Genomic DNA, 26775 nt, shown 5'->3' with positions numbered 1-26775 from the left:
GTTGAAAGAGTCTAAATCTGAAGAAACTTTGAATGCATAACCACCCTGCCTTTGCTTTGGCGCCAAACCGAAATCAGCTGTATCTGCACAGCACGCCACACACTGGTGGCCCGCACTCGCTCTGGATTCTATTCTTCATCTCAAAAATTATAAATTGTTTCAATTGACTCCAACAATAGGCGCGTCATGTCGAAGCCAATTACCTTTGTTACGGGCAACGCCAAAAAGTTGGAGGAACTAGTGGCAATCTTGGGCCCTAATTTCCCCCGCACCATTGTGTCCAAGAAAGTAGATTTGCCGGAGTTGCAAGGTTCGCATTCAATATTTTTTTCCATTATTTGATACTCTAAAGAGTATCATTTACAGGTGACATTGATGAGATAGCTATTAAGAAATGCAAGGAGGCAGCGCGTCAAGTCAATGGTCCTGTGCTGGTGGAGGACACCAGCCTGTGTTTCAACGCTCTAGAGGGCTTGCCAGGGCCATACATTAAGTGGTTCTTGGAGAAGCTGAAGCCAGAGGGGCTATACAGGCTACTTGCTGGATGGGAAGATAAGTCCGCGCAAGCAGTGTGCACCTTTGGCTATTGCGAAGGCGCCGATGCAGAGCCGCAGTTGTTTAAGGGCGTTACAGAGGGTGTGATCGTGGAGCCGCGTGGGCCCAGGGACTTTGGATGGTGAGTCACTTGCACGAGTTAATATGAATATGAATAATGGTAAACTCTTTTGATACAGGGACCCTGTGTTCCAGCCAAAGGGCTATGAAAAAACATATGCTGAATTGCCCAAGTCGGAGAAAAACACCATTTCGCACCGTTATCGGGCTTTGGAATTGTTGCAGAAGCATTTCGAGGCCGAAGACAGTTAAGACCGCGCTTTCTATAAAATAAGAATGAATTTATTTAATATTTGAATATTTGTTCTACAATGTCGAGAAAATGTTCCAACTGAAGAGAGTCGAGGTACTTTAATTCTAATCTCTAATCGACCTTCTTGCTCTTTGGCTTCTTTGCCTTCGCCTTGGCGTCCTGTGCGCCAGAGGGTTTGTTCCAGTAGTAAAGCAGCTGTGCCACAATAACTCCATTGGCAAATGTGGAGAAGCAGAAGGTAATAATCATCATTTGATCGCCCGTCTCCTGTATGGAGGTAAAGATTCGAGCCACTGATCCGGCAAACATCATGAAGCATGTGGCGGCTGACAATTGGCCGGTAGATCCAGCCTTGTAGTTGGTGAACGCCTGCGACAGCTTGCCCACCAGCAGAATGGGAATATTGCAGCTCTGGATGGTGATCAATGCCTTCATTGGTGTTAAGCCAGAGTTGAGCACGTAAAGAAATACTGCATATGCCAGGAGGAATATCACTGACTGAACCTTGCGCCCGCTGAAATACAAGACCAAGACCGCAATCGCCACTGTTTGAAACGCCAGGAAGGTACTATCGCCCCAGGCACTGAAGGGATAACCATTCATAAAGCTGTAGGACATGTGAAACGTGATAGCCAGCAGATCCAGCATGACGCCCACTATGTTGATGCCTTCGCCGGACTTGTTATTAAGGATTTTTAAAACCTGGGGGACCTTCACAAGCACCGACCCGGCAATGATAGCCAGCCCAAGTCCCTTGCTCAGCAGAGCCTTGAAGCAGGGAACTGCAAAAATAGTTTAATTCAAGAGATACTCAAGTTATGGTAACAGCCCTGTCCACTCACTGTCCAAGAAGTCGTGCTCCAGGAAGTAGTTATCGTAACACTTCTGGCTCATTAGGAACAGAGCTCCTTTCCTGATAAGATCCGTCATTTTTCTATTTTTTTTTTAATTTGTCTTTTATCACGGACGAAACGATGTACTTTGGTGCGGTGAGTGTTTGGTGGCGTCTTATCAAGCCGCTAGTCGCCGATTGTTTGCAGTCGAAAAATGAAATGGAAAGCCAGCAGCACACGCACACGTAACGATAAAAGACACCCGCATATGCCAAGAGCTACGAAAGAAGTAAATGTGCACCCGGTTGCGAATCGAACGGAATCGGCGCTGATAAGATATTACTTCCACTGTGCGTTGGGAGCGACCTTTCTGCAGAATTAATGTGGTATCAGTGGATCCGGCGAAATCGCTACGTGGGTCTAGTGACTAAGCAACCCTGTTGCACCGTGGTAAGGAAATATTCGAAAATTGGAATTTTATAAAATACACTAACATGTAACTTTAAAATTGACTCAATGGTCAAACAATTTACTTAAAACTCCGACCGTAAGCTTAGTTTAGTAAACTAAACTTCTTAACAAATATAATGAAATATCATGAATTCACCGACTTCTTTTAAACTTTCTTTCTTTCTTTTAAGGCTAAATGCGTCCTAACCAAATTTTAATTATCTTATTGAGCTGTAGTTTTCGAATATTATTTTATGATACGAGAACAAATATTTTGTGTGGAAAAAGGGAATTTTTTGCTTAGGTATTCTCATATCAACGTAGTCCACTGCAGACGCATCTTGAATCACTGTGCGTGTCAAGCCCAAACCAGTCTGGCTACGCTTCAAGCGGGTGGCAGCGCTGTGCACAATAGATAAAACAGAATTGTTTACACTACACTGCTACGCTGCATCGAGTCGAGTCGACGTGAAAAGCAAGTATTAGGCTTAGTAAAACAGTTAAAAGTATTTTCAATTAACATGTCGAGGTGCGATGGGGCCAGTGGAAGCAAGAAACCGCGGTCGGACAGCAACAGCAACTGCAGCAAGGACTTAAATGGTTCGGCGGACGGCACCGGAGATGTAGGCGTATCTCGTGACAAAGTCGCGCTGATAACCGGCATAACGGGGCAGGTGTGCAACAAATTTTCAAGTTATTCGTCAGAGTTCTGCGAACAGCTAATGCTTACGTGTTAAAAACATTTTGCGCTTTCCTTATCTCCCCAGGATGGCTCATACTTGGCAGAGTTCCTGCTCAAGAAGGACTATGAGGTCCATGGGATTATCAGACGGGCCAGCACCTTCAATACTACACGCATTGAGCACCTCTATGCTGATCCGAAGGCGCACAAGGGCGGAAAGATGAAACTTCACTATGGTGACATGACGGATAGCAGTAGCCTTGTGAAGATTATCAACATGGTAAAGCCCACAGAGATATATAACTTGGCAGCACAATCACACGTGAAAGTATCCTTCGATTTGAGTGAATACACGGCCGAAGTGGATGCCGTGGGTACTCTACGCATACTCGATGCCATTCGCACCTGTGGTATCGAGAAACTTGTGCGGTTCTATCAGGCTTCCACATCGGAGCTGTATGGTAAAGTCGTGGAGACGCCACAGAATGAGCAGACCCCATTTTATCCAAGGTCGCCGTATGGTGAGAAATCAAAATAAGTCCATTTGAGACGAGGAATATTCTAAACTCTTGTTCTTACAGCCTGCGCCAAGATGTATGGTTTTTGGATAGTCATCAACTACAGGGAGGCCTACAATATGTACGCCTGCAATGGAATCCTCTTTAACCACGAGAGTCCGAGGCGCGGAGAGAATTTTGTTACCAGAAAGATAACGCGAAGCGTGGCAAAGATTCTCCTGAACCAAATGGAATACTTTGAGCTCGGAAACTTAGATTCGAAGCGGGATTGGGGCCACGCCAGTGACTACGTGGAGGCAATGTGGATGATGTTGCAGCGTGACAGCCCATCGGACTATGTGATTGCCACCGGAGAGACGCACAGTGTACGTGAGTTTGTTGAGGCTGCCTTCAAGCATATTGGACGCGAGATAACGTGGCAAGGCAGCGGTGTAGAAGAGGTAGGCATAGAACGCAGTACTGACACTGTTCGCGTTCGCATAAATCCAAAGTATTTCCGGCCCACGGAGGTGGACCTTCTGTTGGGTGATGCCTCGAAGGCCAAGCGGGAGCTTAATTGGACGCCAAAGTGGAGTTTTCTGCAGTTGGTCAGCGACATGATGAATGCCGACATCGAGCTCATGAAGAAGAATCCCATTGCATAGAGCATTGAGCTCATGAAGAAGAATCCCATTTCATAAAGCAGCGCCCATTCCTCCCTGGACTAGGACTGCAAATGGCACAAAGCTCTCTGCCCCGTCCTTGCGGATCTATAAATTACATATACAACAAATAGTCTTAGGCAATGGCAAGTGATCAATGTATTGGATTTGTAACTTGTTCTGTGTTCTCTGTGGGATTCGCAATCATTCCTTTTTCGTTTTGTTCTGTTTGTGATTATATGTATTTTTTTTTACCAAATCTAACGAATATTTGCAATAAATAAGTTTAAATCAAGGATGAGGTTATGGATTTGGAAAACGGAACTTCCAAAATAACTTTTATTCTTTCCGAGCTAAACACAGATCAAAAACAAACAGAATGTGGACAGCCTTAGGTCTCCTTCTTACCAAAAGGATTGATCTTCGACAGCCAATTGGAGGACGAGGGCGACGATTCCCTGTAATTAAAAATATAATATATGAGATAATATATATAATACATACATCTAGGACATTTCTTTGTACTAACAGCTTGGTCAACGCCTCAATATCTGCATCCTTGTGTTCGCTAGAAGCTGCCAGTATATCTGGCTTCTCTAACTTTCCCGCTTCTCTGATGCCCGCTTCCCTGAGCTGTTCAATCAATTTACTACGAAACTCCACCTTGTGCGGCTGTACTTTTTCCGCATCGCGCAGTTGCCCCTGGAGCTTACGTATTGCCTCCAGGTACGTGTGACCATACCAATCGATTTCTTCAGGTGTATATGGCTCTAAGTACCGGCTGTATTCCTTGAGGACCTCCTGCTGGTGCTGAGGATCGTCTGCTAATGCGGGACAACCCGCCTGAAGCGACAGCAGGAGTTGACGCTTCAGTTTTAGGGCCAATGCCGAACGCAAGTCGCAGGCCAAATTTTTCAGCAAATAATGATCAAAGCCATGGCATTCATGAATCTGCTCAAGTGCGCGCTCCGTAACAATTACGGAAATGTACTCGTTCAGCACCTGGCTGTGTACTACGGAGCGACGAAGCTGCGGCACCCAAAAGTGTGGAACGCGACGCTTCGTCTGCTGACGCTTCTGGAAGCCCTTAATCACGGCCTCTCCACCCCAGATCCCTTGGTGCGATTCAGGGGTATCAATGAGTGGCAAAGGGATATTTTGCACCGGCTTAATTACATTTGTGACTTCGTCGCGCTCCCATTCGCTCTCCTTGGGTATATAATGAACTGCGGCTGGCTTCGTTAGCTTCCATTCACGCCAAAATTTCTTATAGGCTTCGGGGAGCTGGGCTCCTAGACCCTTGTCAAAGCGACCTGGACGCTTCCAGCCATTCAACAGCTTTAAGCCCTACGAAGGTAAAACAATTGTTAGGCATCAAAGTTTACGAATCTATTGCGTCACAAAAATGTGGGAGGCAGGCGCAGGATTGGCTTGGAAATTCGAAATTTCCTCTTACCTGCGGTGTGGCGTGAGCCATGGTTTACAGTATACGGATAGTCGGCGGCAGTTTTTGTGTACTAAAAACAACGATCAACAGTCTTAATGATGAAATTTGTCTAGAATTCCCTGATTTTGGCCAGACCACGGTTCGCTTCCTCTTCCCGATTGAAACCAGAGGAACAGCTGTTCCACGATGGTTTCGCTGTGAATGCCAAGCCATATTTTGCAATAGACCTGGCAACCCTACCCTTCCAATTGCTTTCTGATTTACAAAACTTAAAAGTAAACAGACAAAGAAATAACCATGTCGAATCCTCCGAAAGGTAATCCATTAAGTGAGGCCACTGCTCCGTCTTACAAATACTGCAATGCCGCGGACTCCGTTGCAATGGTACACAAGACAAGACATTCCACCCCTGATCTATGTATACGTTTTCATATAATTTCTTTGCAGCGCGCACCTCCTCCCACGTATGAGGAGAGTCAGCGGAACAGTGGAGGCTTTGGGCATCAAGCATCATACTCTTCGGCACCTGGACAAAATCAGTATTATGGCATGATTAGTCATAATCAGCAGGTACCATTCAATACACAGCCGAGCCAGGGTATGGGTGTGCCCGTTCATCACGGCACTGGCTATGGACTGGCAGGGCCGAGCACTTCAGCTGGAGCTGCAGCCGCACAGGTTCTTCAGTTGGATTCCCGAGCTGAGGTCAGGACCACTCCATCGGGCTCTGTAGTTATTCCGCCGCCACCGCCTGGCTGCCTGCCAACACCAGCACAATGGGCGGCCATGCAGGGCCAGCCGGTGGTCCTGAAGCAAAAGAAGCGTTCCTTTTTTTGAATATCCAAAAACTATTCACACGAATGTAATCTGATGTTAATCCTTAATGTTACTTAATAAACGATGCGTATTTCTCTTCGTTCTCGCGTATATTTGACAATTCGCTATGCACATGAACATGGCACCAGTGAATGAGGTAAGGATTAGGTCCCGTCTTCACTGGCTATGTCTTCCCTCCACATAAATACTACAGACTACTGGGTGGATTACTCGAAAATGTTCTCAAAGTATGTACTATCGAATGTTTGAACACGCACGAAACCGTCTTCACCGCCCGAGGCGTAACTCTTGCCGTCCGGATGGAAGGCCAAACTGTTGATGGGACCGAAATGTCCCTTGAGACGGGCGAACTCCTCCTCATAGATCAGATGGAAAAATCGCGAATCGAATTTTCCCGCCTTTGTCGACGTTGTGGTCACCTCCATGGCGTCCTGGCCTCCGCCCAGCACAACGTGATCCAGAATTGGGCTTATGGCTGCCGAGTTAACGGGACGTTCCGTCTTGTAGGTTTTCAGGCACATCAGGGACTCAGAGTCGAACAATTTGGCCGTGGTGTCCCTGGAGGCGGTCACGAACATGGTGCCATCCTTGCTCAACTGCATGTCGTTGATTCCGGCAGCGTGATCGCTCCCAGAGTCGACAACCTTCTGACCCTTCCGAACGTCCCAGATGGCAATATTGCCATTGTCGTGACCTATACAGAAATTTATATTATTTTATATATTTTGGAATCTCTTTTTAGGAGACCTATCCTGTCTTACCTGTAATGATGGTCTCATCCAAGGGACCCCACTGCATGGAAGTTATCTTCGATTCAGTCATGGGTATACGCAGAGTGGGCGTCTGGTCGGCCAAAGTCGAGTCGGCATTGCGCACATCGATGATGAACAGCTCACAGTTCTGTCCCATGGCTTTGTCCGTGGAATATGCAGCCTGGTTGCCAGAAAAACTGAAATTACTGGTACGCACCGACGACTTGGTGGGGATGGAGGCAATGATAGTGCCATATTCCACGTCCCAGAGTTTGGTTGTCATGTCACCAGCACCAGTGATCAGCTTCCTGCTTTCCCAGTCCACATCGAGGCACCAGACGGCTCCCTGATGCCCATCGTATGTACCCAGGCGTTCGCCGTTCAACGAGTACCATACATTGGGCTTCTGATCCTTAGAGCAGGAGAACAGCAAATCTCCCTCGCGATTGTATTTGATTTGCGTTATGGAACGCTCGTGACCTTGCAGCATCAACGGACGCTGTAAAGAGAATATATTTGCAAATTTTAGCCAACAATGAACCGCCTTTTAAGGTTATGTTTTCCACCGAATCACAAAAGGTTGGCTACTTTTCACAAAGGTCGCCATTCTTGCAATCCCAATGATAATAGTTGTTAGATTTAAGAATTCAAGGTGTTTTTTCACTTATCACGCACCATTTTGTATTTCTTATTAATTTATCGCGAGAAAACAATAATTTCTGCACATCCACGCAGCACTACAAGTCGAAAAGAGCTGCCAACCTAGCGTAAATGAAAATGCAACGCAGCTACGCTGCCAATCTATTATATTTTAGGTCGAATTTTGACAGCAATTTCTATGTAACATGAAATACGCAAGGTGTTGCCTAGCCTATGTGAACCATCCCTTTTTGTTTAGCGAATTCCATTTGGCTATGTTGACCAGAATCGACGCCACACACTGTTCCTTATCCCTGTTCTGGCCGTAGTAATCCACAAATTCTCCGTCCGGGTTGACTAGGTACATGATAATGGTGTGATCGACAATATAGTCGTTATCCTCGTCGCGTGGACCGGCACTAAAGTAAACACGAAAGGCCTTGCAAACATTTCGTATCTGGTCCACAGTTCCAGTTAGTCCCAGCAGCTTTGGTGAAAACTCCTTGACATATTTTCCGACCACTTCCTTGGAGTCACGTTCTGGGTCCACTGTGATGAATATAGGCTGCACTGCTGGCGTCTGTGGAGATTTTTCTGTAATGTAATGTAACCAGGATGATTCAAATTCAGCGTGTTTTAATTTTGTCTTTCTACACACCGACTTCATCGACGACAGCAGCCATCTTCTCCAGCTCATCGGGACAAATGTCTGGACAATGAGTGAAGCCAAAATATATGAGCAGCCATTTTCCTAGAAATTCTTCAGATTTCCGTACTTGTCCTTGGGAGTCGACTAAGTCCCATCGCCCGCCGATAGCTGCCTTGCCGAGCTGCCTCTTGCGCTCCTTCATTCGTGCCTCATCCTTCTCGCTCTTCACATAGAGCATAAATCCCAATCCGCCGGCGCCCAGTACTCCGACAACAGCCAAGCCCTTCCACGATATCGGCCCCTTTCCCTTAACAGGATCTGGCGCCGCGGCCAAACTACGTTGCGGCCGGAGGACTGGCTGGTGGGCCAAGCGCCTACAGCTGCCTAGCAAACGTTGCAAGGAGCGTGACATCTTATCTGACTATTTCAGGATTTTTCAACTTTTACGTAAATCGGCTGGAGAATAAATCTCGCCGGTCCGTTTCTTATTCTTATTAAACTGACATTCGCAACGGAATCTCAGCTGTTTGTAAATGGGTGCTGCCAACCTAGGATAATCTTAGCATTATTTTTGAACTAACACGTGCAGGAAATTGTGTCCTAAATAAAATATTAACTAAGATGTCCAGTCCCATAAGAAAGGAGCCGTTGCTATACATGGAGGAGCACAGAGTCAAAGAGGATCCACAGGACTATGGACTGGCCGACGATGTGTTTAACATGGAAGTCTTTAAAAAGAAACTGCAAGTAGCAATCGTCCGGTAAGAATATAATCTTTAGATTATAGGTTCCTTATGATAGAATACTATATATATATTCATACATATTTTGCAGAAACGATGAAGACGGCTTGGAGTTTGACATGATAGGCGTGTATCCCGCCATAGCTAACGCTTTTCGCCGCTTGATGCTTAGCGAGGTACCCAGCATGGCCATTGAAAAGGTGTACATCTATAATAACACCTCCATTATACAAGACGAAGTGCTGGCGCATCGTATGGGACTTCTACCCTTGAAGGCCGACCCCAGGCTGTTTGCCTATCGCACTGAAGAGAGCGGCGAGGCTGGAACCGAGCAGGATACTTTGGAGTACGAGCTGAAAGTGAAGTGTACCCGCCGCAAGGATGCCAGCAAAGATCAATCCAACTTTGATGACATCTACAAGAACCACAAGGTCTATTCGGGCCATTTAAAATGGCTGCCCAAGGGAAAGCAGGCACAAATTTACAGTGAGAGCATGGTCAATTGCATTCACGAGGATATACTCATCGCTCAACTGCGACCAGGACACGAGCTGGACTTGCGTTTGGTAGCTGTCAAGGGACTCGGCAAAGATCATGCCAAGTTCTCGCCGGTGGCAACTGCTTATTATCGTCTGTTGCCACAGATTAAGCTGAACCGCGAAGTTTATGGCAAGGATGCCTACTTGCTGCAGAGCTGCTTCTCACCCGGTGTAATTGGAATCGATGAAAATGAGTGTGCCTATGTGAAAGACGCCCGATATGATAGCTGCAGTCGCAACGTCTATCGCTATCCCCAGCTTGAGGACTCTGTGACCCTGGGGCGTGTGAGAGATCATTATATATTCACCGTCGAGTCTGTAGGGTCTCTCAAACCAGACGTGATCTTTCTGGAAGCAGTTAAAGTCCTTAAAAAGAAATGCAGGGCCTTTATAGACGAAATAGAAGCGGAATAGTTATTATTTAGATTAGCCGTTCCAGAGTTAATTATTCTATGTACATAAGAAAAAACGATATAAACATATGTAAGCTTAAGTACTGCGTTTGGCTTCCCTATTGCGCTTCAGTATTTTCAAACGGTATTCGGTGAGCACCACCTGCAGGCGCTCTTGGCACATCAAAGCATCTTCCAGATCCATGTGATTCAACTGCAGCGACACGCTCTTGCCAAACAAATCGAATTCGCTCATTATGTTTTCCTCGGGTATGGACACTTCGTGCATATCCTCCAGTTGTACACCGTTAACATCGTCGTGCTTCATTTGTATCATCTCGGTTTCCAACTCCTCGGTTTCAGGCTCGCCGATGTGCTGCTCTTCCCGTTCGTCCACGTTTTCCCCTTCGGACAGGTATGCCCTCTCCAGCGACTCGTTCCCCAGCAAATCATCTAATATGGAATCATCGTTAGATGCCATTTCATGATCTTCCACGGCCTCTATCTTTTCAATTTTCATTTTTGGCTTGGCTTTGGCCTTAGGCTTGGGCTTCGGCTTCGGTTCGTTTGGAATGATGCCGTCTTCAGCTTTAATCATATTCTAAAATAATTTTTTGTATTAGCGTGCCTTTGTCTTTTTCTCGTTGTTTGTGTTAGTTTATGCTCACCATAGATAGGAACTCGTTGCACTTCATGCTTTCCTGGTGCTTCCTGGTGTTGTGATGCTGCTTGACAGACGCCAATCTAGCCAAAACAGTAGCGTCGCAAATTTGACATTGAGCTGAATAACCGTCATTGCTTGGACGCAACCAGAGTGAAAACGAAGGAATTCTTTCCCACTCGGCGCGATATCTTTGGTGGTACAGTCTCTTCACTTTGCTTGTGTTGAAGGGGGCACCGCGTTCGGTCTTAATTCCTTTCATTGTTTAGATTTCAATGATTTAGATTGCGTCAATAATGATATTAAAGTATATTTGCGATATTTCTTTTAAATGTGGGCTGCGCGGCGCCAAAAAATGCAACTTTTTTGTGGAATTTTCTGGTATATTTGCGACATAAAACTAAAGTGAAAAAAGAGTGGCTGTATATTGATAGGAAAAAATATCAATTTTTCTTCAGCATAATAAAAAGGTGTGCTATCCGTAGGACGGTCACACTTACCGACTTCAGAAAACCGATAGACAGGGTTGCTACTCTACGATAACCAGGCAACTAAGAAAAGTAAATATTGGGCCAAATTTAGTTAAAAGGCAAAGGTACATTGGTTATAGGAGGTTATACTCAAAATGGGCATTGCAAAGGAGACACTGAGTGACTACAAGGAGCTCTACGAGAAGGCAAACAAGCTGGTGGAGGAGGAGAGTCGTGGCGATCCGCCCACAGATCCATTCCGTTCCCACTACAAAGCGCGCGATGTGCTGAAAGATTTAAAAAAGCAGCTGGAAGATCAGCTCGTTTCCATCCAGGCCAGCGAGGAGGATGGCGGCAAGGATGACCTGTGCTACAAGTCTATGCTGGCATTCATCTGTCGAGATCTGGGGCGAATCTACGTGTACACGGAGGAGCTGTCTGAGGGTGAAACCCTGCTGAACCGTTGCATAGAACTCACAGACCCGGTAAAGCAGTGTGCAGAAGGAATTATACCTTATCTGGGAGCGATCAACGAGCTCAGCCTTGTCTTTGCCACGCGACAGGAGTACAGAAAGGCTGCGGACATGCTGATTAAGGCGGAGAAGAACTACGAGGATTTCAAGGCCAATGGCGTTGGGGCGTTGGCCATAACGGATCTGTTCAGTCCGCCGGATGAAGCGGATGCAGCCTCTGGTCCGACAGAGCTGGAAAAGCTGTACACCCTCTGTTGCTTCTATTTAGCCCAAATGTATGGTCATCTGGGCGAGCCAGAGAAGTCCGCCAGTTGCTGTCATCGCACACTACGTCGGCAGCTTCAGTACAAGTCATACGACGCCATCGACTTTGCCTTAAACACGGCCACTCTCTCGCAGTTCTACATTGGGGAGGAGCGCTTCAAGGAGGCACGGCATCACCTGGCCGCAGCCACGCTCGTCATGGCCGAGTATGAGGTTACCATGCTGACGCCGGACATGAGTGAGCAGCAGCGGCAGGATGCCACTGAGACCTTCAAGCATCGCTATGCCGATGTGGCTCGCTGCTGGGCCAAGTACGGCTTGTATTTACTGCAGACATCAAAGAGTCGGCTGCTAAAAGACGACGATGAAGAGGCTCAAAAACTGGACAAGGCCGCCCAGCATCTGCGGCTGACAGAGGAGGATTTCAGGTTCCCGGATCTGGATTTGACTGCCTGCGAGAACCGCATTAGCTGTGATTATTGCCTGACTTTTGACGATGCCAAGCTGGTGTTTCACTTTGTAAACGAATGGCTGGACATAGCAAAGGACTACTATAAGGCAGAGACAGAGGCTACAGAGTACTCCAAGATTATGCAGGACTACGCGGAGGCCTACGAGCACATAGCATTCTTCGAAGAGAATCCTGACAATCAGGCTAAGATGCAGAAAAGGCGCGCCAAGTATCTAGAGGACCTCATCGACCTGCTCGACCCCATCTTCTACATGAAGATCTGCAGGGAGTGCTGGTACGGAGCCGGCACGGCACACGCTGCTGTCCTGGACGTCCGCCTAGACATAATCAGGGAGAAGCCGACCCCTTCCGCAGACGAAATTAAAAAGGTCAATCAGAGCTGCATGAGGGCTATCAAACACTTCGAGAGCTATGTGAAGTCCTACCTGGCCGCCCCCAACAGCGAGGAGTGGCGCACCAGCATGGATGTGGAAGAGCAGCGCACCATGCTATACGCCCATTTTCACATTGGCAGAATCTACTACAAACTGATCAGCGCACATCCTCTCCAGCAGCTGGAGCACCTCAACAGCTGCCACACCTACTACAAGCGCTTTATCTCCGGCTGTGAGCTGTACAAGGAGGCGGCCGAACCGCTGCATGGGGAGATTGGTGTGGTGCGCGAAATGCTAGAGCTGCTTCCTCTCAAGATGACCACGGTCAAGGCGAGGTTGTCGTAAATATACGATTTTAAGACAATTTCCAACAAACTGCATTTCCAAAAGCTTTATAATACAATAAAACGCTTGCACTAAAAGGGTAGCCCACTTCCCGACGATTTCTTGCTCGCGATGCGCACTGACATGGGCGACTCGCAGCTGGACGGCTTGTACTGGCGCCGCTTGATCAGGTCACGCTGGATATTGCTGCCCAGCTTGCGGACGGGAACGGCCGTGATGCCGTCCAGCAGATTCTCTTTGGCATGCTTCAGGGTGCTCGTGATCAATTTCTCCACGCTGATTGCACGCGGATCCACCATCGGCTCACGCTCTAGTATGTCCACAATGATGCGCAGCGTCTCGTCCGACAGAAACTCTTCCAAGGGCAGCACCTCGATCAGCTCCTTAAACATGTGGGTCACAATAAAGTGAGTGCGATTAACCACGTCCGCATCCCCCAAATGAACATGGGCGCACAGCGAGTCCTTGGCATGATCAAATATGCCCGAGATCAGCTCCTCGGTGTTCACATCGCTCCGCTCGTAGTCAAAGACGGCCACCACCTCGCTGAACAGTTTTCGCAGCTCATCGGCGCTGATGTGTATGAAATACTTTTTGGGGACAATCGTCTGTAGGTGCTCCGTGATGCACTCGGCAATCCGATCAGTGTACCTTCCCTGAAAGTGGAATCGCACCCCAATTTTTAGTGAATATTTAATCGAAGACAGATCTTACCTGGAAGCTGTAGGCCGCTTGACAGAGGTACAGGGAGGCTCGATGCGAGAATTTCCTCACATTTTCAGGTGTTGTGCTACGGCCAAAAAAGCGATTGAAGCTCTTCTGCACGATGGTGTGCACCCGGTCCATTATGAAATCATCTGGCATGGGGGGCAGCATATAGGCATCCACATTTAGTATGGCTGGACACACGAGAGCATCGTCGTTCGGCAGGAGCTCGCTGGTCACCTGCGGCTCCTGAGACGAATCCGTCTCATTGTTGATCTGCAGCGGCTTTGACTTGAGTCGCAGGGCACAGATCTCCCGTTCTAGGCACTGTTGGGCGAAGCGGAGGGGAGCCTGGATAGGATGCTTTGAGTAGAGGAATACCACGGCATACCTCAATTTGCTGAAGTAGCGACTTCTCAATACCCATCAGCTTCTCGATGTCGTAGGAGAGATTGAGCACTTGAGGCTTTGTCCATTTAGCGTAGTTGCGCTCCTGGGTGTCCAGAATAATCCCAAGGATATTCTTCTCCTCGCGCAGAACAGTGAGTATGTTGAGCTTTTCAGTGTTGTTCTGAGTCTCCTGGATTAGCTCTTCCTCGCACCGACAGAGCTCTCGCTGCGAAGGAAATGGATATTCAAGGGACGTGAGATCGAGTCAAGTCAGAACTCACCTGTCTTTCCAAGAGCTCAAGTTCGAGAGCCCTTAGCTCATCCTCAGCCGTGGTCTCCAGTTCGAAGACGTAGCGCCTCAGTACCTCCTCCTCCAATTCGTCAAGATTGACAATTAGGCCGAACTTCTTCATCATGGCCTGCCTGATCTCCTCCTCGAGACGTGTAATCTCATACTTCATGAACTTAATATCTGTGTTCATGCGTCGAAGGTGGACAATGTTGATGCGGTGCCAGCGGCGCGTGGCCAATGTCTCCTCGTTTAGCTTGTCCGCACGACGGCGTAGGTCTATCAGCATGTCAGCATCGAAGAGTATGGCCTTGGACAAGTCGCGGTAGTCGTCGCCCTCGTAAAAGTGCTGTAACTGATCCATGCGCAGGATGGCACTAAGCTTCACCTTGTTGATCTCTTGCTGCCGTTGTCGCTGGAGAAGACAAAAATAGTAACCGGTAGCTACACAGGAACATGTATAGAGAACCTACCCTGAAGTCTAGGAGGGCATTCTTTTCGCGCTGGTATACTTCCTCGTGGTACTTCATATTGATCTGCATCTCGGAGATCTGTTTGCGTTTCATGTCCACATCACGCTGCAGATCCAGGACTTCGCGCTCAAGCTCGTGGCGATCGGCCCGCATGGCGAAGGCCAGTTCGTAGAGAGGACGTTCCAGGCCACTGGGACAGGTGGTCTCATCCAGCCGAATGGTGGTCATGTCCAGCGAGTCAAGACTCTTCGTGTCGGCCTCTTCGTCCTCGCTGGAGGATGACGACTCGGAGGAAGACGAGGATGACTCGTCGTCGCCTCTTATCCGCTTGGGCGGGCGCCATTTCTTCTTGAAGATGCGCCGCAGGAAATCGAAGAATTTGTGGCCCTTGACAGTGCTCATAAAAGTCAACTGAAGCGCAGCGATCTGCTCGCCCAGCTTGTCAATGCTCTTGCGCAGGTCGTCCAGCTGCCGGTTGGTGTCGTTGATCACCTGCTGAAGCTCGTTGCGGGTATTCATGGCTATTTTGGCGTTCTGAAGCAGCTGTGTCTCGATCTCCTCGCTGTCACGCAGGATGTAGAGCTCCTGGTTGAGACTGATCAAGAAGGAGGCCATGAATTCGGCCTCCATTTTCACGTGAAAGCGCTTGACATGCAACTTCTCGAGTTCCTTGTCGAACAATCGGACCTCCTCGTTGATCTCCCCACAGATAAAAGCTTGCTCGAGCAGCATTTCCCTCAGCCAACGGTGGCGCAATTCCAGCATCATCGGGGAATCGCCCGCCTCGTTCCTCTCAAAGTAGGCGGCATCGCTGGGCGGGGGTAACTGCTGCAGCTCCTCGCTCAGCTCGGTATTCGATAATGTCTGCCCCACCTTAGATATCTGTAGCGAAGCGAACATGATTGATTCTTTTAAATCTGTCGTATTTCTGTCGGCCAGGCTCTGACTGCTACAGGTCAGGGAGAATTTCTCCGATTTCAGGGAGGCCATCACTTCCTCCACGGTGCGCTCCAAGTGCAGGATATCATCAATGTTCACCCCGCAGCCCGGTTGGAAGTGCTCGATTAGATTCAACTCCGGATACTCCGAGTCCATATCCACTTCATGGATAGGTTCCACGTGAAGGCGATCCTTCGCCGGCAGATATTTATGAATGGCATCGAGGCGTTCCCTCTTCTTGTGGATTGACTCTATCAGCACTTTCTTGCGGTCTCTCATCGCCATCACTTGTTGGTTGAAGCTGTCCACCAGCTCAAAGTGTCGTTCTCGACACTCTACGACTTCTATGTACTTGTAGGTCAGCGTCTCGGTCGACTTGGGCTCGTAGTCTGCCCCGATCTTTAGCTTGTAATCGCCCAGATTGCGCATCGCCTCCTCGATCTGGGCATCGTCATCGGGATGGTTCCGGTTTGGGTCGGGCTTCTGCCGCTCCAGCTTGTCCCAGTCGAAGATGCGTCGGATTTCGTATATCTGCCGCTTGCGATAGCGCAGCAGAAGGCGCATCATTTTCTTGCTAAAGCGTGGCGTTATGCTACGAGGATCGCGTCCAAAGAAGAAGCTTTCCGGCGGTGGTTCCCCAATTGAATCTTCCTTCTCTTCGGCCACGACCAGTTCTTGAAGACTATTGGAAAATTGATGTCAATCAGTGGATATATTTCAACAGGGATATACTTGATCTACGAAAATTCTGTGTAAGTGTGTCTTATAAAACTAAACTAAAGGGTGCTTGAATCGGTTACGTGCTATAGGAAAAAAAAAATATGGAACTGAGGTTCCGGTGATCATAAAGGACACACAAGAAAGAACTGACAAGTGCAGGTGGTATAGGGGATAGCTGGCTTACACTTCCGGCTGTTCTGCGATACGATCCTGTCTGTGTAGGCTGCTTGTCGGACATAGCAAGAGATTCATGTTTGTGTAGCCGAATGTCAAGTGTGGCAGGTCCTCGTTGGAATGTGCTGGAACACACTTACCCCAGATCGTGCTCCTGTTTTAGACGCTCTTCGATGTCCCGCTTGATCTGCTCGAACTCCTCGCCGAGGGCTTGCAGCCGAAAGGTGGAAATGCCCGAAACACGGGAGCTGTCAAGGGAACAATCATGAGGTCACGCAATCCCAGAGCACTGAACTCACCGCAAAGAGGAAACTGTGAAAGGGACATGGTCGAGCTCCTTTAAGAAGTGAGTGTACAACTTGGAGTGGCCCACCTGAGCGAACTCCAAGTCGTAGGCCAAATCCTCGCGCACATCATCGAGCTCTGCCTGGAGCTCCTCGCGTATCTGCTGCGTAATGCGATTATCTAGGAGTAAATCAGAGTCCTTAGCCCGCAGCCCGAGTGGGACATCCTCGTTGCGTCTGACGATTTCGAAGTATTCGCTCTGCAAGGATCCAATCTTTGCCAGAACAGCGTTGTCGTGCGCCTGAGCCGCCTCCTGTTGGCGCTTAAGCTCAGCATTGATTTTCTCTTGCTCCAGAGATGGTGTCTCCGGATCTATGATGTCCTCGGGCACCTCCACTCCCGCGGGCAGTGCAGGCAGATCCGCAAACAGTTCGTTTTTGACAATTCGATTTTCCCCTTTCCACTTGTAAAGAAATATATTGCCGTCGTGGCCAATGGTCAGCATGTGCTCCCCGTTGTAGCTTGTCTGGATGCTGGGAATGATGCCCTTTAAAGCATCGTGCATGGGATAAATGCGATACTCGGTTAGGTCGGTAAAATTTTCCGGATTCATGCGATTGATGCGCAGGCGTCCGTTGATCAGCCCAAAGATAAGGTACTCATCGCTGTGGGCGAAATTGGACAGTTAAGAGGAGTTCTCTTTGATCCTGCGATGATAAACTCACATAATGCAGTACGAATGTATCTCCAGGTCATCCGCATCCTCTATCATGGTGCTATGGGTGGGTTCGGCGGCCCCGAACTCGAGCTCGTATATGTAGCCCGCATCATAGCCCGCCATGGACACCCAGATGGTGTCGCGAACCGTGTAGCGCAGCCATATGATGGGGTTGGGAACACTGGGTATGTGTAGTGGCTCCTCCTCCTCGTCCGGCTCGGAGTCGGCCAAGGCCGATTCCATATCGATCTGCAGCCCCGGATTAGCCTTCTTCAACTTCTCGATCTCCAACATTTTTCTCTCCCGCTTGCGTTCCTTGCGTTTCTTAATCTTTTCCCGGCGTATGTCCCGGCGTATGCGGCTCTTTACAGACACGAAGCGGGTGCTGCGCATTCGCGACGGCTCCGAAATATTGTAGCTCAGATAGGTCTCTTCTTCGGTGATCGCTATGCGTATGTCGTACTCGAACACCTCGCCCGTCTTGCAGCCAATGAGTACTACGTTCGGCTCCACATTGTGCCAGTAGAAGCAGTTAGGAACCGCCGTGAGCTCCACGAATCCCAGCGGCCTGAGGCTCACCAAATTCCACTCATCCCGGCCCAACTGGTAGATGAAGATGCTTTTGTCGGCGGCCCCGCTCAGAAGAAGAGAGCTGCTCCGATTGATGGTCAGCCGAGTGATGCGCGAAGTGTGGGCCTTAATTGCGCGCACCCGTTTCAGGGTTGGGTGGCCGGGTTTGCTCAGGTCGAGAAAGAGTTGGCGAAGAATGCCGTCCTCGAATCCTGCCACCAGCTCTGTGCCATACTCAGAGATCTGGGTGTCAAACCAGAGAAAGTCCACGCCGCCGGAAGCGAACTGCTTTTCCAGCAGCAGACGCCGCTGTTCGTAGTCGTATACGAAGATCTTGCCGCACTCCGAGAGGGCGAGGAAATGAGGCGATACGGGGGACATTTGGGCGGCCAGAACCCGACCGCCAATGCAGGAGTACAGCTGGCGGGGTTTCTGGGGCACGTCGTAGGTGTTTATGTCGCAGAACCATATGCCACCCTTGCCATCCTGGGCGTAGTGAGTGAAGTCCATCTCGTCGAAGGGCTTGATCTTCTGCATGCAGCGCAGCTCCACTTCGGCGATCTTGAACTCGTAGATGGGATCGATTTCCACAAAGAGATCGTCTTCCGGGGGATCTGCCAAATCGACTGTTTCCCAGTACCAGACACGCACATATCCATCCATACCCACTGTGGTCACCTCGCCGTTCTTCATCGTTATTCGGGTGATGGGTCTGGTGTGGCAAGGCTTGCGACCCTTGCGGCACACCTCGAACTTGATCAGACCTGCCTGCCACAGCAGCATGTTGCCCCAGTCGCAGCCGGAGATCACGTTCTCGTCTGGCAACATGTACATGGCGTATATGTCACTGAAGTCCGTCTTTCCGAACCGGCCCAGATCGCCCTTCAGCTTGAGACCCGTGAAGGTGTTGGCCATCTTCCAGAACTTGATGTGGCTCAGACCGGAGGAGCAGAGCAGTATGGGATTGTATACGGAAAAGTGCACGAACAGGATATCGCTCTGAAAGGATTTTGCCCGAAGTATTACTTCAGCCTTTTCCCAGCGCCAGATGGTGATGATAAAATCGGGATATCCCGCCTGGGAAGCGAACAGATCGCCTGTGGAATTGTATGATCCCGCCGTAAAGCAGGCCTTGGCCGCATTTAAGAGCTTGACGCGCACATTTTGTGAGGGATGCTCGTATATATATATCGTGGGCTTGGGTCCATTCTCGCCCACTGTGTAGAGATTCTGGTAGTCGGGATGTTCATTTTTCTGCAAGCCACATATACCACAATATATATTTGAATGCAACGTTGAGATGCCCAGAAACTCACTGTTATGAAGCCAATGCCGCACCCTGATACGGTTTCCTGGAATGTTACCTCCTGGCGTGAGATGCTGAAGGTGTGGAGATAATTTCCGGATGCAAATATTAGGGTATCCGGGTCGACCAGCACCAGGTTAAATAATCGCTTGCAGTTGTATCCGAAGGAGTGCCTGGCAAAAGAAGATAGATATCATTATTAGATGAGTTTTATGCGGAAGTCTCTCTCTCACTCCAAACTGATGATGTCCTGCTGGAAAGATATATCCTGTTCGTCCAGAAGTCCCTCCTCCTCGCCCAGAAGATCGAAGTCTTCGTCATTTCCTTGTGAACTATCCATTTTTCTTTAGCTGATAAACTGAACAGTTCTTTATTTTTGATCAACTTTAAAAAGTTTGCTTCACCATTTTTGTTTTTTGTTTGATTGTTGCCAGGGGCGCTTGGAAAAATATTGAGCGACGTGGAGCATGCGCAGATCCGTTCATTCAAGACTATAATTTATTCGTATAATTCAACAGTTGACAAATAAATGCACTCTATTCACTAAATATCTAAATTCATAAACGCTTCATCATCTTCATCATCTTTAAAGAAATCTGCGAAACCAGCCTCTTCATTGTCTTCTTTTGGTTTATCTAAGAGATTGTTTTTGGTTTCGCTAGGAGTTCTCGTTGGAGCTGGCGATAGGAACTGTTTGATTGTGCCCTTTATAGGCACAGTAGATTTGGCAGGCGAAAAGTACTGCTCAATTTTGTTGGACTACAAAAGTTACAAATTATATTTTCTAGAATTAAGTAAAATATGCTGTAAATTCACCGAGGTGGGGGCCGATGTATGTGTGCCCTGCTGCAGGTTCTCCGCAAAGATTCCCACTTTGCTTAGGACCTTCTGTTTGTTTATTAGCATTTTCCAAATGGTGTCGTCGGCCGTTTCATTGGCCAACAGGTAACGACAAATCACCGTCTTTGTCTGCCCAATACGATGGGCACGACTTTCGGCCTGGGCAAGCGTCTGAAAATCATAAAGAAATACCGAAATGATTCGTTATTTAACCTGCGATCATAACCAACACTTGGGTTCCAGTCCAGCTCTGCAAAGACTATAAGCTCGGCTGCGGTCAGGGTGATGCCCGCGTTGCATGCCTTTAGTGAGAGCACAGCCACCCGGCAGCTGCTTTTATTCTGGAACGCGGACACCATGTCCGCCCGGAGATCGCTGCGCGTTTGCCCATCGATCCGTATGTGGTGCACATTGAGTGCGCTGAGGCAATCGCTAATGGCATCCATCATGACGCGATGATGGGCAAACACAATAAATTTTTTTTGCTCCTTGACAAGCGATTTGAGGTAGGCACTAAAAAAAAAAAAAGCTGTATCAATCCTTCACTCTTGTATTCCAAAAGAAGTTACCAAACAGCCCGGGCTTTGACCTCCGCGGTGCGCGCATAGAAACGCAGTAGAATCTCTTCCATGATCTTGCCTTTGCTGTTTCGAAGCTCTTTGTTCATGGCATCCAAAGTGGTCTTCGTTTCGTCGTTGGTCCAAATTAAAGAGGGGTCTAGGACAACAGTTTCACTGAGGATAAGTAAACGCATTTACGGAATAACAACTGTATAGTTCGTAATAAAGGCAAAAGATTTACGCACCGATTCTTTTCAGCCAGCTGTGGTAGCACCTCAGATTTCGTGCGTCGGATCATGTACTTTAGTGTGAGTATAACCTTGAGTTCTTCTAAATTTGATTGTCCATTGGCATCCCAGCCGAACTGTGATTGCTTTCCATCACAGTAGCGCGTAGCTGAAGAATAATGTAGCATTTTAGACGAGATATAGTCAAAGAAAACAGACTATAGGACTTACAGAACTCCTTAAAATTCAGGAACTTGCTATCAATTAGCTGCAGCTGTGTGAAAAGCTCCACAGGCCGTGAGAGAGCTGGAGTGCCCGACAACAGGACAACTCGTTTCGCCTGATCCGTGAGCCTCTTTGCCACCGCCGTACACTTAGCCTTGCTATTCTTAAGGGTATGGGATTCGTCAAAGATGATGAAGCCGTATTTACGCTGATACAACTTGTCAATGTGGCGTTCCATCATGTTGTAGCTGGTGATTAACACTTGGGCATCGCCTACATACTGCTGATTATTGTTGAGCACCTGGATGTAGTGGAGTGGAACTTTGGGAAGCAGCTCTGTTATGTGCACAGCCCAACTATCCCGCGTTGAGGCCGTGGTACACACTAGCAAGGGCCAATCCTCCTTGAAGTAATCAGCTACAGCCAAAGCTTGATAGGTCTTGCCTAAACCCATTTCATCACAGATCATAATCCGTCCTTTTTGTGCAATCGCGAAGCTAAAATTAAATTAAATCAGAATTTTTCTTTGTATGTTTCCACGCAATCTGACACACTAACCATACTCCGTCCTGTTGAAAGGGCATCAATCTGTCCGCCAGCTTGGGTTCGATGGATGCTAGCACGCTACGCTCCAGAGTCTTAGGTGGCTGCCGACAGAGGTCAAGGATCTTTTTAGGTATGGTTTTAATGGTCACATGGGGCTTTAAGTCCGCAACATGTGTCTCGAACAATTGATAATCCTTGACATCAAAGTTCCAGAGCCGGGTGGTACTGTCATAGGATCTGGTAGGTATGTTCTTGAACACTGCAATCAATTGTTCGTGATAGGCCGAAGTTTTTGCGGCAAAACGGCGCACACTTATCATATAAACACTACAGGTTATGCAGTTAACGAAAACAGCCGCCAATGGCTTATCCTTCTCCTCAGCGAGGGACAACGTTGGCTGCTGTTGTTTGCTGTCCCCCTTAGGACGCTGATAAGGATGGGCGTCTGCGCGGCCCTGTTCCCGCGCAGAGGTTTGCTTGATGGCTTTAAGGGCATTAAAAAAAGATGAGCTCCTGTTGTCGCCGGCCGCGGCGCTGGACGTGGAAGCTGCTCTGCTGTTATTTTCCGTCGCTGGTGGCGATCTGTAGAAGTTAACTGGAGACTTTAAGGCCAGCTGGGAGGGATTTGGTACTTGTTGCTGCGCGATTTTTGTCGGCGGCGCCTTAGAGTTGACGAGCTGTGACTTTTTGGCTTGCAGCTTGGCCAAGGCAGCGCGCTTCTTTTCTGCTATTTCAGCAATGCTACAAGTGGACATACTAAACCAAAATAGCTAAAAACAGCTTAAGTAAAATAAACTTGTAGCGTCTCGTATCATCAAAAACCGGACTTAGCCCACTTAAGCCCCCTCTATTTAAATAGTTCAACTTGAGGTAAATGGCGGAGAATATTAAAGATTGTAAGTTCTTCTTGTCGCTCCATGCCATCTTTCATCTGAACTTAAAAAACCACACAATATTTCACCTGAACTGCGCTAACATTATTAAATTTGCATTATTTTCGAGGGAAAATTGAAATACCCCCTTGGCTTACAATGGGTTAATCGTTCAGAGGAAATCCCAAAAAAGTCCCACCAAACTTAAGCGCCAAAACGAAATTGTTTGAATGTGAATGAGCGAAAATAATTTAAATGCAATCTATTGGAATAAATGATACACGTAAGTACGATTTGTGACCGGATCCTAAGCACAATGAATGAGAATTATCAATAAAGTTCTTTAAGTTTGCTCTTACCGTTTTGATTAGGAAGAGTTATCAACTTCCATTTCTATTATCAAGTTTAAACCGGCATGTAGGATTTCCCAAAACGAAGAATTTTGGAAATAAAAGCCTTTATCTAGATCTTTAAGAGTCAAATACGCCAATACGTTATCTATTAATTTAAGAACTAGCAATGTACTCTTTAGTATAGGATAACATCAAGTGGGTGCACTCAAGCATAAGAAGGGACTTTGATAAGGAGTTTGTATAAAAGCGTCTGTATGCTGGAAATTGGTCATGAGTTACTCAGTCACCATGAAAGTGTTCGTAGTATTGGCTCTGGCTTTGGCCGCCGTCTCCGCAGAGACTATCCAGCAGGTTCACCCCAAGGACCTGCCGAAGGACACCAAGATCAATGGCCGTATTGTCAACGGCTACCCTGCCTACGAGGGCAAGGCCCCCTACACTGTTGGGCTCGGCTTCAGCGGCAACGGCGGCTGGTGGTGCGGCGGTTCCATCATTGCCCACGACTGGGTTCTGACTGCTGCTCACTGCACCAACGGAGCCAGCCAGGTGACCGTCTACTACGGCGCAACCTGGCGCACCAACGCCCAGTTCACCCACACCATTGGCAGCGGTAACTTCATCCAGAACCACAACTGGCCAAACAACAACGGCAACGACATCGCTTTGATCCGCACTCCACACGTGGACTTCTGGCACATGGTCAACAAGGTCGAGCTGCCAAGCTATAACGACCGTTACAACATGTACGATGGATCCTGGGCCGTGGCCTGCGGCTGGGGTCTGACCACCGCCGGCTCTCAGCCCGACTGGATGGAGTGTGTCGATCTGCAGATCATCAGCAACTCTGAGTGCTCCAAGACCTATGGCTCCCAGCCCGACGGCATTCTCTGCGTCTCCACCTCTGGCGGCAAGTCCACCTGCTCGGGCGACTCTGGCGGCCCTCTGGTCCTCCACGACGGCGGCAGACTGGTTGGTGTCACCTCCTGGGTCGCTGGCAACGGTTGTACCGCTGGCCTTCCATCTGGCTTCACTCGCGTCACCAACCAATTGGATTGGATCCGGGACAACTCTGGTGTTTCGTACTAATAAGTCCGGTTTAAAATTTCAATAAAATAAATGCATTAACAAAGAAACCATTTGTTTGAATTTTAATATTAAAGAGGTAGTTATCAACACAAATATGACGTCCACACTTAATTCACATATTGAACTGTTCAAAAATTTTCTTTTAAAATCGTTTATTCAATGGTCCCTCAGTTCGATCTTGGATAGAAGATTTTCCGACATGTATACTAAATGAAAATGTTATTGGGTTTAAATACTGTGTACAGATAAGTTTTTGTTATATTGTTATTATTACAATATTCACCTTTACACCTCTTTATACATACATATGTTCCTCTTGAGTTGGGTTTATATCAGCCATAAGTTATTCTATATGTATAAAAATCTTGCGTCACGGTATTTGTGGTTAAACTCCTCCCAATAGGCTCCATCGATTTTTAAGAAACTTTTTTTGTATATTTAGTAGGTATGCGAATTGGTGGTAGAGTATTTTTAGTCTTCCTACCACCACCCACCACTTTTTAATCTGGATTTTAGAATTTTTGGCATAACGATTTTTGTCTGGAAGAACAGAAATTTGGCCAATATGTGTGTATATTCCAGTGAACAATGGCAGAAATACGCAGGGACCAAGTTGCGCCGTCAAACAAATAATGCAACAAACTTGCAAAATAGTAGAGCAGAAAGAATCCGAGAAAATTTGCGTGTAAGCATATCTCATCTTAATCACAATTACAGAGAAAATCGCAGGCAACGTCAAGAAGTACATCGAGTATTTACATCCGCTTCGTTTTAAGGGTCAAGGATTAATTGAAATTTTTTCAATTATATAACTTGGGAAATTTTTCTGCTTTATCTGAAATATTACTATGCAAATCAGTTCATTCGCATTTCATTTGGTCGTATCTTCTTTCGCCTCGAGTTGGCTTATAGGAATCTGTTGTGGAGTACGCCCTGAATGGGCTGGCAATCAAGACTTATCATGGTATCAACTCGAAAGGTCTGCACGACGACTGTGATTGAAGCGCACAATCTGTTAATGAATGAAAAGAGTGGGTTTGAGTAGAGTGGACTGGCATGAGCCACAGGAACTAGAAGATAAGATTGCCGGTGTAAGTGGATTGAACTTTCAAGTATTTATTTTCCATCTCAAATTCGATACCCCGAATGCCCCTATATAAATCATTGTCGGGACTGCCATTATTCAGTTGTGCTAAATTGTCCAACATGAAACTGTTCCTCGCTGTCCTGGCCCTGGCCTTTGCCTGCGCTTCTGCTTTGCCGCAGAAGGCCGAACCTGTGCCACTGAAGGACGCAGTCCTCGGCTCGTCCCCTGGCTCCATTGAAGGTCGTATTACCAATGGTTATCCTGCCTACGAAGGAAAGGTGCCCTACGTCGTTGGCCTGGGCTTCAGCAAAAGCGGCAGCGGCTGGTGGTGCGGTGGATCCATCATCGGCAACACCTGGGTGGTTACGGCCGCTCACTGCACCCACGGTGCCGACTCCGTGACCATCTACTACGGCGCCCTGTGGCGCCTGCAGGCCCAGTACACCCACACCGTGCACAGCGGCAGCTTCAGACAGCACTCTAACTACAACACCAACAACCTGAACAACGACATCTCACTGATCAACACCCCACACGTGGACTTCTGGCACCTGGTCAACAAGGTGGAGCTGCCCAGCTACAACGACCGCTACAACACCTACTCCGGATGGTGGGCTCTGGCCTCCGGCTGGGGCAGGACATCCGACAACAGCGGCGTGTCTGACTACTTGAACTGCGTCGACTCCCAGATCATTGACCGTTCTGCCTGCTCGAGCGTGTACGGTACTGATGTGATCACCGACCACGTCATTTGCACCTCGACTCCCGATGGCAAGTCAACCTGTTCCGGCGACTCTGGTGGCCCTCTGGTCCTCCACGAAGGCAGCAAACTGGTTGGTGTCACCTCCTTCGTGGCCTCCAACGGATGCACCTCCGGTCTTCCTGATGGTTTCACCCGTGTCACCAGCTACCTGGACTGGATCCGCGACCACACCGGCATCTCCTACTAAATTATTTTGTTCTTGAAATAAATAAGTCGTAGCACCCCGTAAAAGTTTTGTTTCCTTTTCACTTTTGATTAAATTAGTTTCTGCGTGACAGCAGACGTCGTTTGCCTAGACGCTGCCGCCTTATCGGCTGGGAATACAGGCTCTTTGTAGTTAGTAAGGAATCCCGTATCTACCATATTTTCAATACGAATATGAGGGATTTGTTTACTTTGACTTTTGATAATGTGCCGTGCCACTTTAATTGCGCATCTTCAAAATATATTGGAAATCTTTTGCACTTTAAACCATTCCATAATTTTAGCTTAATCATACATATATATTCCAAATCTATGCAAAATGTATTTCTTCGTATCTTTCCAACGAAGCAGGCCCAAGCATTATCAATCAATAGATACAATGACCAGGTGCGAA

At 47.8% G+C, this 26775-nt stretch overlaps 14 protein-coding genes across 14 annotated transcripts; 7 read left to right on the top strand and 7 right to left on the bottom strand.

The window, feature by feature from the left end:
• Nucleotides 1-121: 121 nt before the first annotated feature.
• LOC6596354 (inosine triphosphate pyrophosphatase) lies at nucleotides 122-951 on the top strand. The gene is made up of 3 exons (XM_002021456.2): nucleotides 122-310; nucleotides 367-676; nucleotides 735-951. Exons 1-3 carry the CDS (start codon nucleotides 187-189, stop codon nucleotides 865-867), a joined length of 567 nt encoding a protein of 188 aa, XP_002021492.1. The 5' UTR covers nucleotides 122-186; the 3' UTR covers nucleotides 868-951.
• Nucleotides 882-2057, bottom strand: LOC6596353 (mannose-P-dolichol utilization defect 1 protein homolog). The gene is made up of 2 exons (XM_002021455.2): nucleotides 1711-2057; nucleotides 882-1650 (listed from the first exon to the last, which is right to left on the bottom strand). The coding sequence occupies exons 1-2, from the start codon at nucleotides 1796-1798 to the stop codon at nucleotides 980-982; spliced, it is 759 nt and encodes a 252-aa protein (XP_002021491.2). The 5' UTR covers nucleotides 1799-2057; the 3' UTR covers nucleotides 882-979.
• A 538-nt stretch (nucleotides 2058-2595) lies between these two features.
• Nucleotides 2596-4287, top strand: LOC6596352 (GDP-mannose 4,6 dehydratase). The gene is made up of 3 exons (XM_002021454.2): nucleotides 2596-2825; nucleotides 2919-3354; nucleotides 3415-4287. The coding sequence occupies exons 1-3, from the start codon at nucleotides 2673-2675 to the stop codon at nucleotides 3993-3995; spliced, it is 1170 nt and encodes a 389-aa protein (XP_002021490.1). The 5' UTR covers nucleotides 2596-2672; the 3' UTR covers nucleotides 3996-4287.
• Nucleotides 4288-4295: 8 nt separating this feature from the next.
• On the bottom strand, nucleotides 4296-5582 carry LOC6596351 (39S ribosomal protein L28, mitochondrial). The gene is made up of 3 exons (XM_002021453.2): nucleotides 5449-5582; nucleotides 4522-5339; nucleotides 4296-4450 (listed from the first exon to the last, which is right to left on the bottom strand). Exons 1-3 carry the CDS (start codon nucleotides 5467-5469, stop codon nucleotides 4384-4386), a joined length of 906 nt encoding a protein of 301 aa, XP_002021489.1. The 5' UTR covers nucleotides 5470-5582; the 3' UTR covers nucleotides 4296-4383.
• Nucleotides 5583-5705: 123 nt separating this feature from the next.
• Nucleotides 5706-6354, top strand: LOC6596350 (DAZ-associated protein 2). Its single transcript, XM_002021452.2, has 2 exons — nucleotides 5706-5823; nucleotides 5887-6354. Exons 1-2 carry the CDS (start codon nucleotides 5737-5739, stop codon nucleotides 6274-6276), a joined length of 477 nt encoding a protein of 158 aa, XP_002021488.1. The 5' UTR covers nucleotides 5706-5736; the 3' UTR covers nucleotides 6277-6354.
• On the bottom strand, nucleotides 6347-7756 carry LOC6596349 (eukaryotic translation initiation factor 3 subunit I). Its single transcript, XM_002021451.2, has 3 exons — nucleotides 7704-7756; nucleotides 7038-7527; nucleotides 6347-6970 (listed from the first exon to the last, which is right to left on the bottom strand). The coding sequence occupies exons 1-3, from the start codon at nucleotides 7704-7706 to the stop codon at nucleotides 6483-6485; spliced, it is 981 nt and encodes a 326-aa protein (XP_002021487.1). The 5' UTR covers nucleotides 7707-7756; the 3' UTR covers nucleotides 6347-6482.
• A 61-nt stretch (nucleotides 7757-7817) lies between these two features.
• LOC6596316 (protein SCO1 homolog, mitochondrial) lies at nucleotides 7818-8778 on the bottom strand. The gene is made up of 2 exons (XM_002021450.2): nucleotides 8326-8778; nucleotides 7818-8261 (listed from the first exon to the last, which is right to left on the bottom strand). The coding sequence occupies exons 1-2, from the start codon at nucleotides 8726-8728 to the stop codon at nucleotides 7900-7902; spliced, it is 765 nt and encodes a 254-aa protein (XP_002021486.1). The 5' UTR covers nucleotides 8729-8778; the 3' UTR covers nucleotides 7818-7899.
• Nucleotides 8779-8822: 44 nt separating this feature from the next.
• On the top strand, nucleotides 8823-10091 carry LOC113565388 (DNA-directed RNA polymerases I and III subunit RPAC1). The gene is made up of 2 exons (XM_026987198.1): nucleotides 8823-9077; nucleotides 9151-10091. The coding sequence occupies exons 1-2, from the start codon at nucleotides 8938-8940 to the stop codon at nucleotides 10010-10012; spliced, it is 1002 nt and encodes a 333-aa protein (XP_026842999.1). The 5' UTR covers nucleotides 8823-8937; the 3' UTR covers nucleotides 10013-10091.
• On the bottom strand, nucleotides 9986-10961 carry LOC6596315. Its single transcript, XM_026987199.1, has 2 exons — nucleotides 10659-10961; nucleotides 9986-10591 (listed from the first exon to the last, which is right to left on the bottom strand). The coding sequence occupies exons 1-2, from the start codon at nucleotides 10911-10913 to the stop codon at nucleotides 10088-10090; spliced, it is 759 nt and encodes a 252-aa protein (XP_026843000.1). The 5' UTR covers nucleotides 10914-10961; the 3' UTR covers nucleotides 9986-10087.
• Nucleotides 10962-11196: 235 nt separating this feature from the next.
• LOC6596314 (protein KBP homolog) lies at nucleotides 11197-13136 on the top strand. The gene has a single exon (XM_002021448.2). It carries the CDS (start codon nucleotides 11277-11279, stop codon nucleotides 13047-13049), a length of 1773 nt encoding a protein of 590 aa, XP_002021484.2. The 5' UTR covers nucleotides 11197-11276; the 3' UTR covers nucleotides 13050-13136.
• On the bottom strand, nucleotides 13058-19958 carry LOC6596312 (cilia- and flagella-associated protein 44). Its single transcript, XM_026987809.1, has 10 exons — nucleotides 19852-19958; nucleotides 19629-19791; nucleotides 17750-19566; nucleotides 17039-17689; nucleotides 16880-16987; nucleotides 14907-16527; nucleotides 14426-14848; nucleotides 14146-14370; nucleotides 13764-14081; nucleotides 13058-13705 (listed from the first exon to the last, which is right to left on the bottom strand). The coding sequence occupies exons 1-10, from the start codon at nucleotides 19956-19958 to the stop codon at nucleotides 13121-13123; spliced, it is 6018 nt and encodes a 2005-aa protein (XP_026843610.1). The 3' UTR covers nucleotides 13058-13120.
• Nucleotides 19959-20098: 140 nt separating this feature from the next.
• Nucleotides 20099-22779, bottom strand: LOC6596311 (SWI/SNF-related matrix-associated actin-dependent regulator of chromatin subfamily A-like protein 1). Its single transcript, XM_002021445.2, has 7 exons — nucleotides 22029-22779; nucleotides 21477-21967; nucleotides 21264-21414; nucleotides 21028-21192; nucleotides 20689-20971; nucleotides 20435-20629; nucleotides 20099-20377 (listed from the first exon to the last, which is right to left on the bottom strand). The coding sequence occupies exons 1-7, from the start codon at nucleotides 22769-22771 to the stop codon at nucleotides 20162-20164; spliced, it is 2244 nt and encodes a 747-aa protein (XP_002021481.1). The 5' UTR covers nucleotides 22772-22779; the 3' UTR covers nucleotides 20099-20161.
• A 732-nt stretch (nucleotides 22780-23511) lies between these two features.
• LOC6596310 (serine protease 1) lies at nucleotides 23512-24374 on the top strand. Its single transcript, XM_002021444.2, has one exon. It carries the CDS (start codon nucleotides 23512-23514, stop codon nucleotides 24325-24327), a length of 816 nt encoding a protein of 271 aa, XP_002021480.2. The 3' UTR covers nucleotides 24328-24374.
• A 1153-nt stretch (nucleotides 24375-25527) lies between these two features.
• LOC6596309 (serine protease 1) lies at nucleotides 25528-26408 on the top strand. Its single transcript, XM_002021443.2, has one exon. It carries the CDS (start codon nucleotides 25534-25536, stop codon nucleotides 26362-26364), a length of 831 nt encoding a protein of 276 aa, XP_002021479.1. The 5' UTR covers nucleotides 25528-25533; the 3' UTR covers nucleotides 26365-26408.
• The last annotated feature ends 367 nt before the right edge of the window (nucleotides 26409-26775 follow it).

The sequence above is a fragment of the Drosophila persimilis genome, unplaced genomic scaffold (genome assembly GCF_003286085.1).
Source record: "Drosophila persimilis strain 14011-0111.01,24,50 unplaced genomic scaffold, DperRS2 tig00000124-arrow-pilon, whole genome shotgun sequence".
Taxonomy (NCBI): domain Eukaryota; kingdom Metazoa; phylum Arthropoda; class Insecta; order Diptera; family Drosophilidae; genus Drosophila; species Drosophila persimilis.
Note: the sequence above shows the minus strand (reverse complement) of the source record. Positions and strands in the feature narration are given on the sequence as shown.

Coding starts and splice junctions, on each gene's coding strand:
- LOC6596350 (XM_002021452.2), top strand. CDS start 5,737: ATGTCGAATCCTCCGAAAGGTAATCCATTAAGTGAGGCCACTGCTCCG. Junction 5,824..5,886: donor CCGCGGACTCCGTTGCAATG/GTACACAAGACA, acceptor ATTTCTTTGCAG/CGCGCACCTCCTCCCACGTA.
- LOC6596312 (XM_026987809.1), bottom strand. CDS start 19,958: ATGGATAGTTCACAAGGAAATGACGAAGACTTCGATCTTCTGGGCGAG. Junction 16,988..17,038: donor TTCACAGTTTCCTCTTTGCG/GTGAGTTCAGTG, acceptor TTCCCTTGACAG/CTCCCGTGTTTCGGGCATTT. Junction 13,706..13,763: donor AAGCGGCCTACAGCTTCCAG/GTAAGATCTGTC, acceptor TTCCACTTTCAG/GGAAGGTACACTGATCGGAT.
- LOC6596352 (XM_002021454.2), top strand. CDS start 2,673: ATGTCGAGGTGCGATGGGGCCAGTGGAAGCAAGAAACCGCGGTCGGAC. Junction 2,826..2,918: donor TAACCGGCATAACGGGGCAG/GTGTGCAACAAA, acceptor TTATCTCCCCAG/GATGGCTCATACTTGGCAGA. Junction 3,355..3,414: donor TTATCCAAGGTCGCCGTATG/GTGAGAAATCAA, acceptor TTGTTCTTACAG/CCTGCGCCAAGATGTATGGT.
- LOC113565388 (XM_026987198.1), top strand. CDS start 8,938: ATGTCCAGTCCCATAAGAAAGGAGCCGTTGCTATACATGGAGGAGCAC. Junction 9,078..9,150: donor CTGCAAGTAGCAATCGTCCG/GTAAGAATATAA, acceptor CATATTTTGCAG/AAACGATGAAGACGGCTTGG.
- LOC6596310 (XM_002021444.2), top strand. CDS start 23,512: ATGAGTTACTCAGTCACCATGAAAGTGTTCGTAGTATTGGCTCTGGCT.
- LOC6596354 (XM_002021456.2), top strand. CDS start 187: ATGTCGAAGCCAATTACCTTTGTTACGGGCAACGCCAAAAAGTTGGAG. Junction 311..366: donor AGATTTGCCGGAGTTGCAAG/GTTCGCATTCAA, acceptor TATCATTTACAG/GTGACATTGATGAGATAGCT. Junction 677..734: donor GGGCCCAGGGACTTTGGATG/GTGAGTCACTTG, acceptor CTTTTGATACAG/GGACCCTGTGTTCCAGCCAA.
- LOC6596309 (XM_002021443.2), top strand. CDS start 25,534: ATGAAACTGTTCCTCGCTGTCCTGGCCCTGGCCTTTGCCTGCGCTTCT.
- LOC6596349 (XM_002021451.2), bottom strand. Junction 6,971..7,037: donor GGATGAGACCATCATTACAG/GTAAGACAGGAT, acceptor ATTTCTGTATAG/GTCACGACAATGGCAATATT.
- LOC6596315 (XM_026987199.1), bottom strand. CDS start 10,913: ATGAAAGGAATTAAGACCGAACGCGGTGCCCCCTTCAACACAAGCAAA. Junction 10,592..10,658: donor GCAACGAGTTCCTATCTATG/GTGAGCATAAAC, acceptor AAATTATTTTAG/AATATGATTAAAGCTGAAGA.
- LOC6596316 (XM_002021450.2), bottom strand. CDS start 8,728: ATGTCACGCTCCTTGCAACGTTTGCTAGGCAGCTGTAGGCGCTTGGCC. Junction 8,262..8,325: donor TGCTGTCGTCGATGAAGTCG/GTGTGTAGAAAG, acceptor ATTACATTACAG/AAAAATCTCCACAGACGCCA.
- LOC6596353 (XM_002021455.2), bottom strand. CDS start 1,798: ATGACGGATCTTATCAGGAAAGGAGCTCTGTTCCTAATGAGCCAGAAG. Junction 1,651..1,710: donor GGAGCACGACTTCTTGGACA/GTGAGTGGACAG, acceptor CTATTTTTGCAG/TTCCCTGCTTCAAGGCTCTG.
- LOC6596314 (XM_002021448.2), top strand. CDS start 11,277: ATGGGCATTGCAAAGGAGACACTGAGTGACTACAAGGAGCTCTACGAG.
- LOC6596311 (XM_002021445.2), bottom strand. CDS start 22,771: ATGTCCACTTGTAGCATTGCTGAAATAGCAGAAAAGAAGCGCGCTGCC. Junction 21,968..22,028: donor TTTCAACAGGACGGAGTATG/GTTAGTGTGTCA, acceptor ATTTAATTTTAG/CTTCGCGATTGCACAAAAAG. Junction 20,630..20,688: donor AGCTGGACTGGAACCCAAGT/GTTGGTTATGAT, acceptor TATGATTTTCAG/ACGCTTGCCCAGGCCGAAAG.
- LOC6596351 (XM_002021453.2), bottom strand. CDS start 5,469: ATGGCTCACGCCACACCGCAG. Junction 5,340..5,448: donor TGGCTCACGCCACACCGCAG/GTAAGAGGAAAT, acceptor TTACCTTCGTAG/GGCTTAAAGCTGTTGAATGG. Junction 4,451..4,521: donor ATTGAGGCGTTGACCAAGCT/GTTAGTACAAAG, acceptor TTTTAATTACAG/GGAATCGTCGCCCTCGTCCT.